The 21,095-nt window shown below is 38.4% G+C and overlaps 1 protein-coding gene across 1 annotated transcript in view; it reads right to left on the bottom strand.

The window, feature by feature from the left end:
* The window catches only part of ABI3BP (ABI family member 3 binding protein), a 316,616-nt gene that overhangs the window by 93,957 nt on the left and 201,564 nt on the right, over positions 1–21,095 (bottom strand). Inside the window, exons 22-35 of the mRNA XM_074973278.1 lie at positions 20,562–20,636; positions 19,720–19,794; positions 18,232–18,306; positions 17,107–17,181; positions 14,332–14,406; positions 10,847–10,942; positions 7,782–7,862; positions 6,384–6,458; positions 5,125–5,199; positions 3,563–3,610; positions 2,968–3,042; positions 1,122–1,178; positions 582–656; positions 373–447 (exon numbers count right to left, since the gene is read on the bottom strand). Coding sequence (XP_074829379.1) covers positions 373–447; positions 582–656; positions 1,122–1,178; positions 2,968–3,042; positions 3,563–3,610; positions 5,125–5,199; positions 6,384–6,458; positions 7,782–7,862; positions 10,847–10,942; positions 14,332–14,406; positions 17,107–17,181; positions 18,232–18,306; positions 19,720–19,794; positions 20,562–20,636 — 1,032 coding nt within the window. The remainder of the gene's footprint in view (positions 1–372; positions 448–581; positions 657–1,121; positions 1,179–2,967; positions 3,043–3,562; positions 3,611–5,124; positions 5,200–6,383; positions 6,459–7,781; positions 7,863–10,846; positions 10,943–14,331; positions 14,407–17,106; positions 17,182–18,231; positions 18,307–19,719; positions 19,795–20,561; positions 20,637–21,095) is intronic.

The following is a 21,095-nucleotide window of genomic DNA, read 5'->3' as shown; positions in this document are numbered from 1 at the left end:
TGTCTTTTGACACTAGATAAACAAATCCCTTGAAACTATAGATGCCAGACAGTAGATAAACAATCTCTCTCCCAACCTATGGAAATTAAGACTAAAGTCTTCTGTTGCATAAGGGCACAAACCCCCCCCCCCACTGAGTAAAATACTGTAAAACAATGACTGTATATTTCATTAACATGTGTACATATTAGGTAGGGTATGACAGCTGTGGAGCAGAGCATTGTTATAGTAATAGACTTCTGCCATTGCCACAAATGTGTGTGTGTGTGTATGCACGCGCGTGCACGCACGCACGCACCAACAATTCTTGGTAGAAAAGTTGCAAAATCATAAGTGTCACTGCACTGAAATATAGAATTAAGATGCACTTACCAGCTTTAGTTGGTGGCACATCTGGGATGGGTGATGTTTTAGGTTTGGAAGGCAGACGCCGCGTCTCTTTTGGAGCTGAAAGAAAACAACTCGTTTATATATTGTTAAAGCTTTCCCAAGTACCACAGTCTGACACCAGCCACAACACAAGACTGTATACATAGTCCTGGAGTACCTCAGTATGAGATACAAAACACTGATATATTTACCAGGTTTGGTTTGTGGCACATCTGGGCTTGGTGATGTTTTAGGTTTGGAAGGAACATGCCGTGCCTCTTTTGGAGCTGAAATAAAGAACTCGAGCATTAAAATAATTATCCAGGAACCTGAGCCTGACACCACGTACACCTGAACATGAATGAAAGTCAGGTGTGCAAAGGAATTTCAAAGAAAACATTGTGTTGTTGGACAGTATCTGTATCGAGATCAGCTAAGCATGGGGTAGGATTACTCGCTGAGTTTGAGCCCAGGAAAAAAACAAGGGACATTAGAGAAATTGCAAACACAAACAAACACGGCTTCAGAAAGATGGAGTATTTCTGGATGCTCTAGAGAACAAACAACTTAAATGAAACTACATTCCTGTAAAGGAAAATATGCAAAGGTGGATATGAAAATGAAAAAGGTACCTAGAAAAAAAGACTGTTTAATCATGAAAAGTGATGACAGATGACCCCACTGAGCAAGAACGTACCATGCCTACATCTCTAATGAGAAGGAAAAAGAAATATGACCATCCCCATAGTTACCATGATTACCTAATGGTGTCTTCGGTTGTTCAGTTCTAAATGTAGCTGCTTCAGGGGCTGTATCAAAAACAAATAAAACATAAAAATAACAATGAAAATCAAAATAGAAGAGAATAATTCTATTTAAAGTCAACTTTATTTATGTCTAAATAACAACTATGCTTTCATCGGTCTGCCAGTAATTAGTCAATATTCAAGAACCATTATGCTCTAACAAATCTAAACAGAGAACCTACCCCTTAAATATGGGCTAATGTTTCCATCTTTTTTTATGGTCTTTAAAAAGAAAGATGACTGAAATTTATCTCAGTCATATACCCAGAAATTGGAGCCTGTGGTACGAAGCTCTTCCCTGACAAGTGCCTTTCATATGGAACTTGTATATAAAATTGGTGTTGGAGAGCCTCTTGCTTGTGGGTACCATCTTATTAAAAGATGTGATTATTTGTGCACGGTGCAATACAAACATCAAAGGCCACTCTTAAGTTATACACTGTTCCATTATTATTTAAATGTAAAACAGATTTTTTACTGTTTTACGGCACAGACATGCAAACAATAGTATTCCACTCCACAGCCATGCAACGGCATAAAAAAAGTGGCTTCCCCTCCTCACCATAACCGCTCGGGTATGCATGGTATTCAAAAAGGTTAAATATGAAACATTTTCTTGAGATCTTTGCACACAAACCCAAGAAAATCAGGACACAATGCTGAAACTGACGGAGGTCAGTTAAGAAATAAACTTTCAGTATATTATTGATATTTGTAGAAATTATGATAAATTAATAACTGAAAATGCATACACAGGATAATACAGACATCTCAGTTTTGTGATGGTAGTTAGTACACCATTTTGCAGTATCAGACGGACATAAGAATAATGGAAAAATGACCACAAGGGGAAAATATACAACTAAAACTTGTGTATCTAATTTATCAGGAGTTTTGTTTTAACTTGGAGATAGCAGCCAGCCTTTTGCAAACAGCTGCAATGATTTTAAAAATCACTTAGTAGCAAGAGTTAGATTTTTCATACCAGGAGACCATATCTACTTGGTGACTATTGTTTCTGAGAGTGGTAACGTAGCACAAAGAATCCATCCAAACATTTAGGTGGGCACTTTGATTAAAGTGATCATCAGTAAGTCATCCACGTTTACCAACAGTTAGCACAGAATGGCGTCAACAGAAAATTACTAGTGTAACAAAACAGAGTGGTATTTCGGATACCACAGTATAGTAATTATTGACTTTTTTTTTTTTACACTATCCCCATTGAAATCAAGTTAATTGATTGTCTGTATAAATCCTGAATACAGTGTCTTGGAATACTGAATGATAACGTATTGATATGGTGAATCCAGTTAAACAAATATTAGTTATATGTTTGGTAATTTACTAATTCTTAAAGAAAAGAGTAATAAGAAGACATACAATAATGGTAAATATAAGAAAAGCTGTGCAGCATCTTTTCTGAAAGTGCAAAGCAAAGTTTGAAGAAATATACAAATACAGTATATCTCTCATAGAACACTAAAGCATTTTTAATATTTGATTTTATTTAATACTGAGTCAAATTTTCCTCTTAATTACACTACTATAAATCAGGAATAACACTAATTCTCATCCATGTGTCTAAACATGAGGTATTATTATGCTACTGCATGATGATAAAAAGCTAGTCAATTTCTGCTATTGCCGTAAATGGCTAACAAACAAAACACCCAGCACATTGCAGCAGAGTTGTACCTTGTCACTATGATGCTGAGTGTATTTCATATTACTTAGATAATTAAACAGCTGCTTAGTGATAAACTTCAATAGGACACAGAAAATCATTTACCAGGTTTTGTCTGTGGCACATGAGGTTTGGGCAATGTTTTAGGCTTCAAAGGAACACGTCGTGTCTCTTTTGGTGCTGAAAGAGAGAACCTGGGTTACAGATTATTAAATTTTCCAGGAATCAGAGTCTAATGCCAGGTGTAACACACAGACATGGCACGTTTCAAGCCTGCAATGGAGAAACAAAATCCTTTTACGGGTAACAGAGAAGACAAAGTCAGGTGTACAAAGGAGTTTAAAGAAAAATACGGCATTATGAGTGTATCTAGATTTGTTTAAGCAGGGAAATGGAATTCCTGATCATTTTGAAGCCCAGCTTAAAAAAAAGTTGGAAAATAAGTTGCAAGCACAGACAGTCATAACTATGATAAAGATGTTTCAGAACTGACAGCCTAATTTGCCTTAAAAAGGAGATAATACACCTGTGTAGTAAACAAAATTCCTAAAAAGCCTTTTGTGCCAAATGACAGACGTATCTAGGAAAAAAAGAGGAATTTTAAGGAAAGAAACTGGTGACATGAGATGACAACTACAATGTGGTTTTCTGCGAAGACAAGAAAAACAAACATGACTGGTCACTAAACAAATTTCTTTACCTATTGTTGACCTTGGTGGTTCAATTCTAAGTGTAATATGTTCCAGGACTGCATCAGAAACAAAACAGAAAAAGCATGAGAATCTAAACATGGAACACCCTTTCAAATGATCAAAGCTATTCCTAGGTAAGCAATAAGTAAAAGATTATGCTAATCTGATCTGTGCTAATTCCGTGGATTATCAATTTACCCTTGGATATCTTATTCTAACTTTTAGAAATTGTGGTCAATTACTTTGAAGACACCATTACCATAAATAAACTGCAAGAACTGGATGAAACAAACTCTCAATTTTGAGATAGTAAAAATCAAAGAACCATAGAAGTTAGAGATAAAAGAGATCTAAGAGGTCATCCATTTCATCTTGTAGTTAACACAATACTCTATAGTGCATTATCCAGTCTAATTTTAAAAGTCCCAAGCAATTGTGCTTCCACCACTTTCCTTAGTAGACTATTCTACTATTTAATACATCTCATTCTCAGCAAGCTTTTCTGATATTTACACTAAATTCCCCCCCCCCTTTTTTAATCTGCAGCTGGAAGAATACAGCAATAAGATAAAATAAAATAAAAAACTTTAGCAATGCTTATACCTCTTTTGTATTTGCTTTCTGCAAACATTCAAGCTATTGTATCTCACTGCATGGAATTTCACACAAACAAGTGTTCAGTTTGCAAATTCAGGGGAAGTGGTATAATCCAGGATGGGGTAGTACACTGTGTGACTCAACAAGATGACACGGTTTCCATGCCCCTACACCCCCAAAGTTTAGAGTAGAACAATTAAACAATCAAATCAGACCCAAAAGGAAATTATTTGCAACTACCAAACATCCATGTATGTATACACAAATATATTACGTGACTGAAATGAGATAAAATTAGATTTAAACTCTCCACATAACTAATGTGCCTTACACTAGACTAATTTTATTTTATTTATTTATTTGGGAATGAAGTCTTTGGCAAAGTTGTGTGATTCAGAAAGGCAAAGATTGTAAAATTTCCTAATTCTGCTAATCTACTACCTCTATCCCCAAGAGGTTCAATATTCCACCAGTGGCTAGTCATGTGCTTGAAGTTAAGCATGTATTTATAAAGCTTTACTGAATCGGGGACTACAAGAATTACAGTCATCCAATCAGAAACACCAGGAGATTTGTGACCAATCACCATTAATCAAACCATCTCAAATTCCAAACACTGAGTATCAAGTATTCCTAGCAAACTGATCATAATCAATCCACAGAATAAAAAAAAATACTGTAAAAAGGGAACTAATTTTGAACAAATAAATTAAAAAACAAACAAACAACTTACTATAGAACATTTGCTATGAATTATTCAGTTGACTCTAGTTATATCCTATTAATCCTACTTATATCACAGGAGCAATAAATAATTCCTCTCAACCTTTAGCAAATTTTACCAACCTTCAAATATTTACAACCTTCAAGTATCAGATGACAGAGACTATAACAAACTCCTGACAGCAAAGTAAAGGAAGCACATTAAATCAATGGGGTTTTGTTAGAACCAGTTGCATGAACAGGTAATTACCAGGTTTAGAATGTGGTAGTTCTGGCTCTGGGGACGCGTTAGGTTTGGAAGGAATGAACTGTGTTTCAGTTGGAGCTGAAAAAAACAAAGAAAAAAACCCTACATTTCTAAACGTCTTAAGGAGTCACAGCCTGACTCTGGCACTATGTTTAAGCCATAAGAAGTGATACCTGCAATGTTGTCAACAACAAAAATTCAATTAAGTTGGTTTTTATTGTATTCAGCAATGACTGTGACTCTGAAAGGGGTAAGAAATACTCTTGTGTAGTAGTGCAATTTGAGGGCTTCTGACAATGGGGAAAACCCCTGCAAACACTTAATTATAGGAGTTGACTTGAATGGCTATATTTGTGAGCCTAAGGACTACTCCCATAAGTGCGAGTGTGTTGAATCGAGCCACGAGGTGACAGGAACAGTAAGTTAGCAGCTAAATTCTGCCCTCAGATAAGCTTGTGGTCTACCCAGTGACTGCAATAAGAGATGGACGCATGTTTTGAAGGCAGAATTTGGCTCTTAATCTTAAAAGAAAGTTGTACCAATTTTCCTCACATGGTCTTCTAAAAGTTCATGTAGTGAAAAGAATTCCTTGTCATAGATATAACCATAATCTATATTTGAAATGCTTTTGATTAAAAAAATTGGCATTTCTGAGTCTTCTGTTGGTGGTGGTAATCTTGCTGAGAACAAAACAACAACACTATCGGAACTAAAACCTTAGAGATCGTTATTTTTTCGTATCAACAAATGGCCAGACACTAAATCCAACAATTATTCACCATTCTTTCCAATTTGCTTGCTATATACTCTAGGCTGTGGTGACTTCGCTGTTCAAACTCCCCAGAAGCTTAAAGGTTAACTGAAAAATGGACCTGCACAAATACAGGGACATTTTGGTTTGGAGATCACCTCTGAAAAAGTAATTTTTTTTTAACTAAGAAAATATGAACATATAAAATTCAAGTGTGTTTGAAAAGTCTAACATGAGAATAAAATTAATTAATCCCTATTCTTGGTGCAAAATATTTCCAAGATGGATCTAAGTTTCCTTCTCCTCTCTCAGAACAAGATTGACATAAAAATGTAGTCCTTCTGACATAGATCCTATACAGTAAAACTGGCATCTTTATCTACAATTTCTGTACAAGGTGCATGGTAAGAAGAAAAGTACAGTCTCCTGAGCCACTACAGCTGATATTTTGCCTTTAACTAGGGTAATAGTGAGCCTCAATGTACCAAATTGAAAAAATAAAGGTATTTACCAGGTTTAGATTGAGGCATTTTAGGTTCAGTAGATGATTTGGGCTTCAAAGGTGTGAAATGTATTTCACTGGATTCTGAAACAAAAATTTGGTTTATAACTATCAGCATTTAAACATAAGGATGTAAAAGTGTGTGTATCCCGAAAACACCATATGCCTGCAGTGAAGAAACAGCACTACAATGCAGAACTGGAAAAGTGACTATAATTAATATCAATGACCCACTAAATAGAAAATTGCGACTGCAGTTTAACAACAGAAAAAAAGTAGCAGATAAGCTCTTTGCTCACAGAAACTATCAAAGAGTTGGGATAAAATGATCTTCTGGAGCAAAATTATAGTTTCTAAATTGGAAGGCAAAAGCAAGGTAGCTATCATAAAACGTAAAGAAAAAACTGTTACCCAATGTTGCCTTGGGCCACTCAAGGTCATTAGAAGAAATTTTACATTTAGCTTCTGGAGTAGCTGGACTTTTTGCTGTTAGAATAAAAATGAATTTAAGTGAAGACTATTAGACCCTGAGTCAGCAAAGCACTTAAGCAGGTATGTAAGTGCTTTGCTGAATAATGCTGGACTTAAATTCGTGCCTAAGCACTTTGCTGAGAGTGGTTTAGAGAGTAGAGGTTTCTCTTCAAAATAGATCACTGTGCTTCCTTGAACATAATCTACACAATTAAAGACAGGCAATGTTTTAAAAGAAGAATACTTCCAATGAGATTTCACATTGCAAAGATGTAGTACAACAGATACCACTCTCTTAGTCTGGGTGTGAGAATTTGTGTTTATTTTAAAGACACACACGCACACACACACACACAAATTCATACTAAGAATTCCATTAAGTGCATATTCCCCGGTGCTATACATTCAATAAAATCTCAGTTACATCTCCAGCTAATTACATTCAGGCTTTCCACATCACTAGAATCATTATTTGGTTTTTTTAAACAGAAGCTTAGTTTCTGTAGCAAATTTTGCAACATCCAGAAAACTAGTTGGAACCCTAAATTTGAAAATGGAGTAATGCTCTGTATATGGAGTGTAGAATTCTCATTACAGAAATTGTGTTTCAATGCTTGCTGTCTTTTAAATATGATTTTAAATGTGTATATTCTTAATAAAAGTAGGCTTTCTGAAATCTTTATAAGAGCAATTATTTCTTGTTCAGAATAATCTGGTTTTTAACATAACATATATGTTACAAAATATATATATATAATAATATATAAGTTTTAAAGATAGGCAACCACTAAATGACTCAAAACAAACTCATTTATATAGTTTGCATTTCACTTGTGCCCTAAAACCAGGTTAACTTCTTTGCAGCAATGCCACTGAGTTTGGCTAAAATGATACTCCAAGTTCAAGTAGTGAATTACAGAAGAATAGTTACTGTACCAGGTTTACTATGTGGCATTTCTGGCATGGCACTGGCAGATGCTTTAGGTTTGGAAGAAATGTGTTGTGGTTCATATGAAACTGAAAGAAAAAAAAGCCCAGTTCATAATTGAATTACTGCATCCATCATTATTCAGACCACAGAAAGCATAGACTTGAAGCCTATCCTGGAGCAAAAATAACTTAAAAGACTCGAAAAATCAGGCTGTAGTTAACATGCATGTTTAAAAAAAAATAAATAAGGTGCGAGGAAAGTATTGCAGTTAAATATTTAGAGTAGCTAGACAAAAAGAGCAGGAATGCCTAGCCCTCTGCCAAAACAAGGAGTTCTCTATTATAAACTTATCTTGCCACCAACCAGTCAGCACTCTCTTCATCAAAGTCCTGTACTCTTGTGGCAAGCTGGACCTAAATTTTGTGGCAAAGTTCCCGGATTCTGCGGCACTCTGGTGTTGCAGACAGGAAATTTTTGTAGGAACTTCTTTTAAATTACAGGATTGAGGGGTTTAATGATTCAATATGAAAAAGACTAATACAGTCAGTACAAAAGTTGCCGAGTGATTTATTTTGAAATTAAATTCAAATTTTAGGCAGTCCACACTTTTTCAGTTTTGATACACCAAAGACATTGCTACTGACAATGCCAGGTAAGAACCTGGAAATTTTGGCAACTAGGTAGCTGGCAATTAGGGCTTCTGGCAGCAGTGGAGGCATGGGAGGCAGTTTGTGATTGTGGGATGAGCACATTAGTCAGATGTATTTACTAAATGAACATCAGTGAAAGAGTTACAGTAGCCATTTAAGTTATCATATTCAAGTTCCAGTAATTGCCTAAGCGTGGCAAACTGGATAATCTGCACCTCTCAGAGTTGTTGTTTTAAGGTGTCTGCAGACTCAGTACCTGTCTATATGGGGAATATCTGCATCAGTACAAATACCCTGAAGTAACTATGCTGTGTCAATGTAAAATGCACCTTGCACCGGTGTAACACTTCTACACTGGCAGTTTGCACCATTGCAGCTACACCTTAAATATTTCCAATATAAGCAGGGCCTCAGGAAGACAACACAGCACTGGTTTTATGTTCTCATAATTTTTCCAAGATTTTCTTCAAAACCATAAAGGCTAGAAACAAATTTCATGAATGTAATGAAAGGTTAGTTTCTACAGCATCTACTGCCTGGGGTAGATTCTTCAGCTAACACCATGGCTGAGAAACCACAGGATACACAGGGAACACATCTTAGTTAATGTTTGTAAAATGCCTTAAAAATGTAAAGCACTAAGTATTGTCTATCCCAAACAGATAGTCTATCCCAAATGTAGTCACTGTTACATTGCTGCAATTGTTGTCACAAGTGGCACTTGGGACATTTTAATGTGTAGAGACTTGAAATGATGGCAGCATATTACTTGGGAAATAAAACCCCAATATCACCTCTGTTTAATTCCTGCAAGATGTTTAATTTGTTAAACTGAAATTAAAATAGAATAGAATAGAATAGAAATAGGCCTGAACTGAAACTCTGAATCCAAATCCAGATCCCAAGCCAGATATCATAGCTGAACTCTCTCTCTATAAAGATCTGAATGTCCCCAGAGTCTTGGGAGGTTTTGAATCCAAACCCAGAATTGGATTGGAATTTCACAACTAGACCTCAAGAGAACAATTTAAAATACAAGCCCGGACAACCTGCAAACTTTCTGGTCTTTGAAATCTGGATCTGAATTGGTTCAGATACATTTGTATCTTGTTGTAAGTTTTATTTCAGACCTGCACACAAATGAAACAAATGATCTATAATGCACTAGGACTGGGGTCTCAAACATGCGGCCCGCAGAGCTATTTGCTGCGGCCCGCCAAGCTCCCCGCGTCCCCCCGAGTTATTTCCTGCGGCCGCCAAGCTCCCCTCCCCTGCCGCCGCCCCCCCTGCCCCCCCAGCATGCCACGTCCCTGCTCCTCTGCCTACCTCCAGGTGCTTCCCGCCGCCAAACAGCTGTTTGGCAGCACTTAGCGCTTTCCAGGAGGGAGGGGGGAGGAGCAGGGAGCCACGTGCTCAGGTGAGGAGGCGGGGCAGGGGCGGGGATTTGGGGAAGGTGTTGGAATAGGGGCAGGGAGGGGGTGGAGTTGGGGTGGGGACTTTGGGGAAGGGGTTGGAATAGGGGCTGGGAAGGGGTGGGAAGAGGCAGGGCATCATGGAAGGGGTGGAGTGGGGGCAGTAGCAGCGGGGGAAGGGGGCAGTGTCAGTGATGCTGCCCTTGGGCCAATGTACTAGTCCTCGTGTGGCCTTTGTGGTAATTTGAGTTTGAGATCCCTGCATTAGGATATGACTGTGCTTCCACTCGGAAAATACACTCCTGTCCAGAGGGCCTGCACCAAGTCTAAATATAATTCAAGTAGCACTTAAACTCTAGTACAAGGATTTTAATGGAAGCTGAGAGGTATGTAAGGCCTTGTGTGGGTCTTTTGCACAACAGTGAATTTCATCTTTAATGCTTAACTGTCATGAATGGAGGTCTCCAGCCAACTAAAGGAAAATCGACTCCCTCTTGGGTAAAAGTATCAGAATTGCTCAGCTTGGTTTCATGACTTTTGCACTTAATTTGTTCATTACTCATGATGAGATGTCACTGTTGCCTGATCTGAGCTATTGAGGACTATTTTTATTAATCATTTAAGACTCAATATTACTGCCAGTGTAGTCAATGGGATTTCTGCCACTGATTTCGATGGGAATAAGATTTCACCCTTAACAAGTACAAGAAAAAGCTCTTGGACCCATCCTGGGCAGATATGAACACAGGATGGGATTTCCTCATGATCATTTCCCAAGTCACAGCTTAAGTACAAATTCCTACATAGAAAAGCAAAAGGAAAGATGAACAGCAGAGGAGGAGACGGCAGCACCAAATCAACTCACATCTAAAAGCAGAGTGAAATTCAGCGATTAGTTATGAATAAGGAAGCATGAAATGCCCCTTTAGAAGATGAAAAATTCCTCCTTGATGAAAAGGAAAAGCGAAGAGCTGACAATTCACTAAGGAAGAATATTATCATCATTACCCATTGTAGATTTCGGACGTTCAAGAGTCTTAGTAGTAGCAGTAATAGAAGAAATCTTAATAGTGACTGGCACTGGAACAGGTTCCCTGGTTGCTGCTGGAGTAAAGGACATTATCTTGAGAGAGACGAAGGCAGATCTACACCTTTTAAACTGCTGCCCGGTGTCTGGTATGGGTACTTGGACATCAAGATTTTGGGACGGATACTCTACAGGATGACTCAAACCCTATCTTAACAGTGATGCTTTTGGGGAGCTTTTTGTCCACTACTGATTCCCACGTATTGTTCAAATGTGAGTGACCCCCACTATCCCCCCGCCCAATGTATCTTGTGCCTCAGTAGATTTGCAGTCTGGAATGCTCAAGTGCATTGTGGGCTAAAACACAGCTGATCTCTTTAAAATAGGCCAAAATATTTGGGAACCAATGCTTTAATGTAACAGGGTTCTATCATTCTTCAAATGGAGCAGGATGGCAAGCTCTGCAGGACACTGATGGGGCAAGCAAAACCAAACTTTTCTTTTTCAGGCCCTTTTTAGTACATATTTTACAACTAACACATTTGTTTTGCTTCCCTTCAATTAATTTAGTTCTGAATATTTGAAGCCAGCCAAAAGGAATATGTCTGTGGCAAACTAAATTAAAACACTGTAGGATGAAATCCTCCTTCCACCTCACCAAGTCTGAGTAGCCAGACTTGACATGAGGACCTGGGTGGAGAGTAATCCTTCAGCTGAGGAGTCTGAGCCTAAGTTACATCATTCTGCATCAGCCACCCTTCCTTTATGTACACCGGCTGTGGCAGAGCTCCTTCTCTACCTTGGAGGGTTCTGAGCTTCCCCTTAGCAGCGGGCTGGGCAATTCCTCTCTCCCTGGGAATTTTCCCCACCTTGTTTGAGCAGGGGAGCCTCTTAGTCTCCGGTAGCTCCTTTGGAAATAGTGGTGGCAGGCCAGATACTCAGTTCAATCACTCCACTCTGGCGGGGTCTCTTCCCCCGCAAACCTCTGGGGGCCCAAAAGGGCTGTATGCCCTGTTGGACAGGGTTTCCCCTGTTCTTCACCTCTGTACCTGTGAGGTCTCCCTCCTGGCATTTGCCAGTGTCTGCATCGTCCGGCCCTCCAGTAGCATACCTGCTCCCCATAGCTCCTATTGCGCGCGCCTATCTGACTGGAGGGGAGGCTTTCAACAGGTTCTGGCAGGCCCTTGATTGGCTCCAGGTGACCTAATTAACCTGGAGTAAGCCCTGTTCAATTACCAGGGGAAAAGGGACCTGCTTATCCTGGGGCTAATATACCTGCCTTCTACCACTCTCCTATACCTGTCTGGCCTGGGCCTCACACTGCACAGTACAGGAGTCACTGGCCCAATCCCCGCTTCTCATCCATCTTACCACTGTTCCACCCCACACACTCACTAGCATGGGGATACACAGTAAGCCAATGTGGAGCCTGGCTCTGCAGCGTGGAAAGAGCTCCGCAAATCCTGGCCCACTTGCCCACAGCACGTGATCACATATAACATCTATGTAAGGGGAATGAGTCTTGTTACTTTTTGTGAGTCTTTCTCAGACCATCTTCTCAGTCTTACTGAAACTTTAAACCCTGTCCCATTGTTGAAAAAACTAACTATTTAGGGAATTTAAATATGAAAATGACAAGTTATACTGTAGCAGACACAAAATGCAAAATTTGGATCCAAACCTTGTGATTCATTTCTATAAGAGAAAGGAGAATTTTCTACCAAAATAATAATGATGTCAAGATAAAGCTAACTCATGTAAACACCTCAAAATAGAAAATATTACTTAATATATTGCAAAACAATAATCAGGTTAAACCTAGTAAACGAGAAAAATGGCATACTAATCCTGAGCCCACTGAAGGCAATGGCAGGGCTCCTGTTGCCTTCAGTAGTTCAGGATCATGTCCACAGTGAACGAACTGTCAAGATGAAATCCTGGTACCACTGACTTTAATGGGGCCTGGGTTTTACCCTCACTGTAGATTTAATCAGTCTCAGTAACTGGGTATGGTTTCCTACTTCCACTTCCCACTTTGCTGTTAGAGTAGATTATCATTTACCCTCATTAGTTACAAATCCAAGACTAAACTGATTGAAACTGGTAGCTAGGAAAAATAATTGGAAGAAATCTAAGTCAGTTTCAGGCCACCTGAAGATGTCTTATTTCAGATCTTGCATTAGTCGTTATCATCCCAGTTAAACAGTGTGCGTGTGTGCACACGCTTCAGTTTTATCACAGCTAGAATTTGTCCAATTCTTGCCAATGCCAAATTTGCCATGAATCTTTACATACAATTTCAGACACATCATAGTTTAATAATGTTCAGTTATAAATCAAGGGGCTTGTTACTATGCATCTTGCTCAAGTACTGCTTCATACATATGTTTTTTCCCCCCTTATGATTGATCCACTTTTCTTAGATGAAATTGAGAGCTCTTTGGGACATGGGCTGAAAAGTACCCAGCCATCTATGATGCTAGAAAACAAATAAATGGATAAATAAAAAATGATCATTTTCTTTTTAAATAGGTGAAAGGAAAGGAATGAAAACTACAGAGTAGACCTATCTATTGATCTATGTGTTATACTTTTAAGACACGTCACTCGTCCAAACACCCTACAACAGTCAAGAACCACTGAGCATGCCTACCCAAGGGACAGTTTCAAAACTGTTGAAAAAGGAAGGGACTTAAAGATAGAGTTGGAGGATTTATTTATGAATAATGCTCTTTAAAAATGTAGCCCCTCTTTTGATTCACAAGTTGTTCTTTAACCCATCTTCATTTTCTTCAAATGTATTCACTATTTCTAAGTATTCACTGAATACTTTTATTTATCCAAACTATCACACTTTGAGTCATTTTCTGACTCTCTATTTTGATTCTACGCAGCATTTGGTTTATCACCTACGTCCCATGGCACAGCTTCTCCTTCCTGAATAGATGAAAAACCTTTTAAAACAGGAAGGAATAATGCACTCCAACTATGAATTTTTGGACAAGTGATCTTTCCTATTGAAATTGATGAAGCTTTCAAGACTCGCAAGCATACTCATGAAGATGAGGCAGTAATCTACAAACTTATGAATAATAATAGTTAAAGTTTGCCATACTTGATGCTTTTCTACCTGAAACTATTCATAAGTCTTTATCTTAAACACTGTTTACCAACTTGTAGTTTAATGGGTCAGTGTTCAGAGTTTTTTCTCCTATCTCATATATTAATTCGCTACTTTATTTGGTCAGAGTCTGATCCATGTAATAACACTGTAATTACTCTAACAAAGCAAAATAGAGCAAAATAAAGGCTGGGAGAATAAAGGATTTAGTTTGCAAGACTGCTTATGATGCTAACAGATTTCTACAGTTTCCACAGACACATGTCCAAAAAAAAAAAAGTCAGGAGTCCGCATGTTTGAAACAATATGGAACAAAATGATAATAGCAAAGCATACTGTAATTACCCGGTTTTGTCTTGGGTTCTTCTGGATGGAGAGAGACTTTAGGTTTGGAAGGAATTAGTTTTGTTTTACTGGGTGCTGAAAGGAAGAAAGAGGGAAGACTGTAATCCCAAAGTTTTGAGGAAAGGAGAGAGTACTTACCAGTAACTGTTGCTCTTCAGGAGTCACATTTGTACATTCACAATCGTGCGATGTGGCACCCCTGGCACTGAGCTGGAGAACTGCCTTGGAAAACCATGTCCACTGTGGTGTATATTCATGTGACAGCTCAAGTGAGGGTGATGGCATCACCCTACTCTATATAAGGAAGTGCATCCACCCAGCCAGACGCCTCAATTCCTTTTCCCAAACCGGAGACCTAATGTTATACTGAACTCTGAGGTAGAAGGGAAGGTGGTTGGGTAGTGTGAATACACAGAGGTAATTCTCAAAGAACAAAAATTACTGCAGAGTAACCTCTCTTTTCTCCTTTGAGGGCCTCTGCATATTCCCACTTGTGGCAGATTAGCAAACTTGATGATGATGGGCAAGTTCTTAGATAAATGTTGTCTGTAATCTGCTCTCCCAAACTGGCATCAGAGTACAATGCTAAATCCAACGAGTACTGTCTGGTGGAAGTGTGCACCGAACTTCAAGTTGCTGCTTTTGTAAATCTCTACCAGGGGAACCTATCTAAGGCACATCATGGATGCCATGGTGGCTATTGTAAGTCTTTAAACAAGGGGTACTCGGTTGCAATAATGATCTATACAGCTCCTAATCCCAGGGTGAAACACTCTGTTTGGCAACAGGTTCTCCCTGACATCTCTCCCCTAGGCTAAAAACAACCTAGTAGAACTTCTAAACAGCTCAGTCTTTTCCAGAATTCCAGGTAGAACCAGAATGTCCTTTTTATATTTTGAATATGGAGATGTGATCCCTATGGCGTCTGGGGAAGAACACAGGGAGGAAAATATATTGAGATAGATGGTAATCTGAGGCCATCTTTGGCATGAAGCTGTGATGGGACCTCATGGTGACTTTGTCCTTGTGACCAAAGGTAGTGCTGAGGCTGGAGAGACAAAGTGTATCTTGGGTCCCGTGTAACAGGATCTCAGCAGAGGTTGGTATTGGTACTCTCGATGGGCCCAATTTAGTATCAGCTGTGGGATCCCTGCTATGACCAGTGGGAAAGAGGTGCTATACCTGAAGCCCTTTCAGGGCCCTTTGTGGTCCCGGTGAGACTCCCAGAATAAAGGCATAGGTTTATTTTAAGGTTTAGGTTAAGGTATCCTATACTACTCTACACTAATTACAAGAAAATAATAAGGTAGACTAAGGAAAGATCTAGCCTGAAGGCACGAAGGTGAGTTCCCTTTGCTCTCTGCTGTTGGGGGGAAAGGAACTGAGGTGGTTGAGGGACTGCATTCCCTTCTACAGGGTAGGGTGATGATGTAACCCTTGACTGTGATCTCTAGTACAGCCTCCCAATCAACACAGCTCTTCAAGGCACTTCCACAGCTCAATGCCAGGGCTGCCAAATCCCACAAGTGGTAATGCAGAAAGGTCTTGGGAGAACACAGGATTTATACCAGAAAGACAAAAGAGAGTTTGTGCATGCTTAAGTCTACATGGGGCAATAGTGGCACAATGTGGGTGCTCAAAATTGAAAGGCACTGTATAAAATGACTATTCAGATGGCAAAACAAACTTGTTATGCAGTTGGATGCAAGGGAGAATGTGTCTCCTAAACACAGCTCTCTTCAACTTCCTGCTCTTTTGTGAAACTGGAGAACGTTCTAGCATTAGCAAGAAGGAAAGCTATTAACACAGGTGAGCACAACGGCTGATTATGGTGGGATTAGCAGAAAGCATATTCTTCATGTAGGCTACATCTTTATTGCCCCAACCACCATAAAAGACTGTTTCCACAAAGAAGAATGAAGATGCACATCTTCAGTGGCTTGTAGAGCTGGTTGGAAAATAGAAAGTCATTGTTGCAGAAATTTTTGGTTTCCATTGAAATTTGGTTTTTTATTACATTTTCAAATTGGCTCCAGGGCAGCAGACAAACACCTTACCAGAAATAGGACAGAGCTTCAGGATTAGCAATGATAGCTTGAAATGGCTGTCAGCCACTTATGCGGTAACCTGACCTGGCTCTTTGGGAAGTCAGTGCCATAATACACGGATCTCAGAGTAGCAGCCGTGTTAGTCTGTATCCGCAAAAAGAAAAGGAGTACTTGTGGCACCTTAGAGCATTGCTCAAATAAATCTGTTAGTCTCTAAGGTGCCACAAGTACTCCTTTTCTTTTTTCATAGTACACGGAGTCTACATTAATTTGAGGCATCTTGATTAGAAGCATTTGAACTTCAAGGAAAGAAGACAACCATTGCTATTGCACAAGCCCTAATTTTTGGTCAATTTCTAGTGACACTGGGATATTAATGGGAGCTTGATCCATGGGCATCATGCCTCCTGGCTAAAGGCCAGATTGTGACCCTCTTACATTGAATAGTACCTTATCCCTGAAGTAGAGTCACATCTGAATACGGGTATCCCTATGGAATAAATGCAGAATTCACAGTACTTTATATAGAGAAGGGAAGACGCGGCAAATCATTCAAAGTTCAGTGATGAATACATAGTTATTCTCAGGATCCCATCTGGACTGATCAGTGAGACTAGTAATAGAGAGATGATAGACTAGATACACTTGCACAAACATGCAATCATACCGATTTCTCTGTAGTTAAATTGAAAAACAAAGCGACCATACACTGTGGAAACATCATTACCTAGTGTTGTCCTTGGCAGTTCAAGGGGCTTAGAAAATTTAGGTGTATTGCTTTCCAAATGAATTGCTTTTTCTGCTGATGAAAAAGAAAGAATTTAGAGATACATATATGGAAGGTAGCGGCATCTCTAGAAGAGATAGACAAAATTGTCTTAATAATACAAGAGTTAATTTTGAACAGAGCAAAAAACCTTTCTAAGGAGTTGTCATTATAACGAAAATGTTTTAAAAGTTGGCTCATAATAACTGATGCAATTCCAAGACTTAAATACCACTACGTTAACAAGCTTCAGTGGTAACTATTTGCCTTGAAGTGGATAATTTTTTTAACTAGCAAGATTTTAACAGAATACTTTGCAGGGAGTCTGGAAAGAATTATAATAATGTTGCTTGGTCTCTTACAATACTGTTTAAATAATATCTTATTACACTATAAAATTATGTATCTTTTTAGCTTTATGACTTCATTATAAACCATGCATTTTTTAAATGTTTTCATGGCTTTATCTTTGTTTATGCAACTTCAGACAAGTCTGGATGTGTGTGATATTTTCTTTCCTTTGATCTACATCACAGGTTAAATTCAACCACGGTGTAAAAACATGGTGCAATTCGACTGCCTTCATTTTGTATCCACCTGCTTATCTCCAGGCCTGAGTTTCACCCCTCAGAGTTCTACAATTTTAGATAAGCCTCAACAGATGCTAACTATCACTGCATCTGTACTCATCCTATAGCAACAGATGAAATGGTAGAGATTGGTAACCTATCCTCAAAAGCAAAGCAAGAGACTTTTGATTAAGAGACTTTTAAATTTATGGGCCAACCAGGGTCCTGTTGAGCAAGCATGGGCCAATTCATGATTTCAGGCGGAAACAATGTAAAAACTTGATTCCAACCCCAAGCCCTGTGCAACTTGGTGATTCGAGCTAAGTTTTGCTTCAAGTTTTTTTTTATTTTTCCAAATTAACATTCCAAGTCTAACTCAAGGGATGCAAACCCACACTTTGCATAATCCTCCTGAGAACTCAATCTGCTCAATTTCACTTAGGATGCCTTTAAAACAAAATACATTAAATTACAAAAGTAATAAATTATTATAATACTTGGCATGGAATGTAATTACCAGGTTTAGTTCTTGGCATTTTGGGTTTGGCAGATGGTTTAGGTGTAGAAGGAACAAACTTTGTTTCCCAGGGAGCTGAAAGAAACAGACTAGATTATACAATTTTTCTTCTAATTCTTTTCCTTCTAAAAGGATCACTGTGGTGAAGCAGTGATACTTCAAAATGGCTTCTGGAAATAAAATCAGTTTTAAAAAAGGCCTCACAAAACTGTCATGAAAACTTACTTGTCCAGGTACAAAAATGATTACTTTGCCCTTTACTATAATGACTGATACATAATTAAAAATTCTAATTGTGTTTTACTTGCCCATCAAAAAAAATATTCTGGGCAAGCTAGGAAGTTGAATTTTGCAAGAGAAGTCTAAAATATATAATATATATTATATTGTATATATTCCTGAGTTGCCGATCAATTTTATGCCACTGAGAGACTTAACTAGATGAGGTTGGAAAAGGTAACATGAATTCTTAGAACTCTCAGCTATTCAAGAAGAGAAAGATTCTGGCAGAGGTAGAAAGCCATGAAATGAATAACATGCAAAAGTGGAATTATCTCACAACTGCAGCCCCTGGATTCTATTTATAAAAAAGCAGCACTGTTTGGAGGAATGGGGGAAATATTAGTATGTCTAAGCAGTTCTGCAAACCCTCAAGCTGTCGTCCCATAATTGCAGCGGTTGAAACTGTAGTTAGCCAGTCTGAATGCTAGCCTAAGGCCTTATTCTGGGAGGCGAAGTCTGTGAAAGTTGAAGGTGACCAATCAGCACCTCAGAAGACAGGGCCATTAATTTTGCCTATTTTATAAAACAGGATAATGAGATTGCTTCCAAGATAGATTCAGGAGGAAGAGCTTCACTGCCATAAACAGAGTGGCAATGCACTCCTATGAATAAGTATATGTGAATTCACTGAGAAGAGGTTTTCAAGCCTAAAGGACTATATGACAAGATACCTAGAAGCAGGATAAAGACTAATGTTTCTAACGCCACAAATAGATCTCCTTAGAGAATATTAGATTTTTTAATGTAAAGAAAAAACCCAAAACTTTCCTTTGAGAAAGTCTCCTTACCCAGCTTTGCACTTAGTCTTTCAATAGTTATTTTTGACATACGAGTGGATGGTTGTCTTTTTGTGTATGATCTCAACAATTCTCAAATAATGAGAGGCAAATTCTGTTTACAGAGATGCACATATGCCTCCTATTTATTCAAGGGCAGATATTTTATCCTTACAATAACATTGATAAAAATCACTATTCTGTGGACAAATTCAACTTAGAAAAGAAACTAAACTCATGAATGTGAGTTTGGGTCTGTTCTTACAGTATTTCTCTCCTAACAATTCTCCTCTAAAAGAAATAGATCCAGAAACAGAATGAAGTTGGCATGATTAGCAGTGATGGTATGAAATGGTCTTCAGTGATGGAATTCTAATGATGGCTTGAACAGAAATACAGATTGACACACAGCTACTGAAACATTTGTTACCTAGTGTTGCCTTTGGCCTTTCAATAGTCTTTGAAGCTTTAGGTGTACTATGCTCCAAAAGTGGTGGCTTTTGTGCTATAAAATAAAAAGAATCCAAGCATAATTGAATAGTACAATAAAGAACATCAGTAATAAGTTTAAGATGTGGGAGGTTTAAAAGAGCTCATCTAGTATTTCCTACATTCCTTTTTTAATATAACATTAAGTATACAAAATAATAGAACATAGATTGGATTGTTGAACATCTGGTAACCTATGATCACCAGTACTTGGATCGTGAAGGGGGCTCTCTCCTCTTTTGATCTTGAATAGAACTGTGACAGAGATCCAACTGTTTCTGACCAAAGGAGCAGAAAAGGAAAAAAAGCACCACAAGACACTGGTTATGTCATCATGATCAAACGGCAAGATCCAGCACACAACTATGGACCCTGTAAGGGGCTTCCCCTTCTGTCAATCACAGCTATTTTCACTGAAAGGAAGCTCCCCCGTCATGACATCCTGGAAGCAAATGAGTAGAATGTACGAGGCACCAACATTGTGCTGGGACTAACGATGTGTTGTATGTACCTCATAATTGTACACAGCAAGGCAGAAGTTAATAATATAGTTAAAAACACGTGCAAAAAGTATTCCCTGATTTTTTAAGTAAGTTACGAAATTGTGAAAATTCTTTGCATTTTATCACCATACTCATGCTCAATTGTCTGATGATCTTGAGTCTTGCTCGGTATGGATCAGATGCCTTTATTCTGTTTGCTTCCTTTGTAGCAACACCATAGGATATTTTTTTAAAGTATCTTCCTGATATATTGAATTGAATAAATGGACTACTTAATTACCAGGTTTCACATGCTGCACTTCTGGAAGAGGAGATGGTTTCAGTTTAGAAGGAATAAGTGGTGCTTCATTTGGAGCTGAAAGAAAGAGCTTGGTTTATAACTAACTACTTCAGGAATCGTTCAAGAAACTGCACATGCCACAAGTTTGCAATGAAGAAGAAACAATTCAGTATGGAATGTGAAAGTCAGCTGAGGACATCAGCATTCAAAAGGGGGTCAGGGATGGAGTACTAAATTGTTGTGCATTAATCAGAAATAAAGTCAATGTTCCAAAGATGGATACAATTAAAATCATAGACATGAGGGAGATAGATGATAAAAGGATGATGGAGCTCTCCATGCAAGTTTCATTAGCTGATAGTTTTACTGCTTTAAGAACAGTTTCACTAGCATCAACTACATTCCTACAGAGAAGTGAATCAAAAGGTGTTAGAGTCTTTGGTGACACAGGAAAAACAAGAATCTACAAGTAGGATAAAGGTTAATGATTCAATGCATGAAATGATTTTATGGAAGAAATGCATTCCTGTGGGG

This window comes from Natator depressus, chromosome 1 (assembly GCF_965152275.1).
Source record: "Natator depressus isolate rNatDep1 chromosome 1, rNatDep2.hap1, whole genome shotgun sequence".
Lineage (NCBI taxonomy): Eukaryota > Metazoa > Chordata > Testudines > Cheloniidae > Natator > Natator depressus.
Note: the sequence above shows the minus strand (reverse complement) of the source record. Positions and strands in the feature narration are given on the sequence as shown.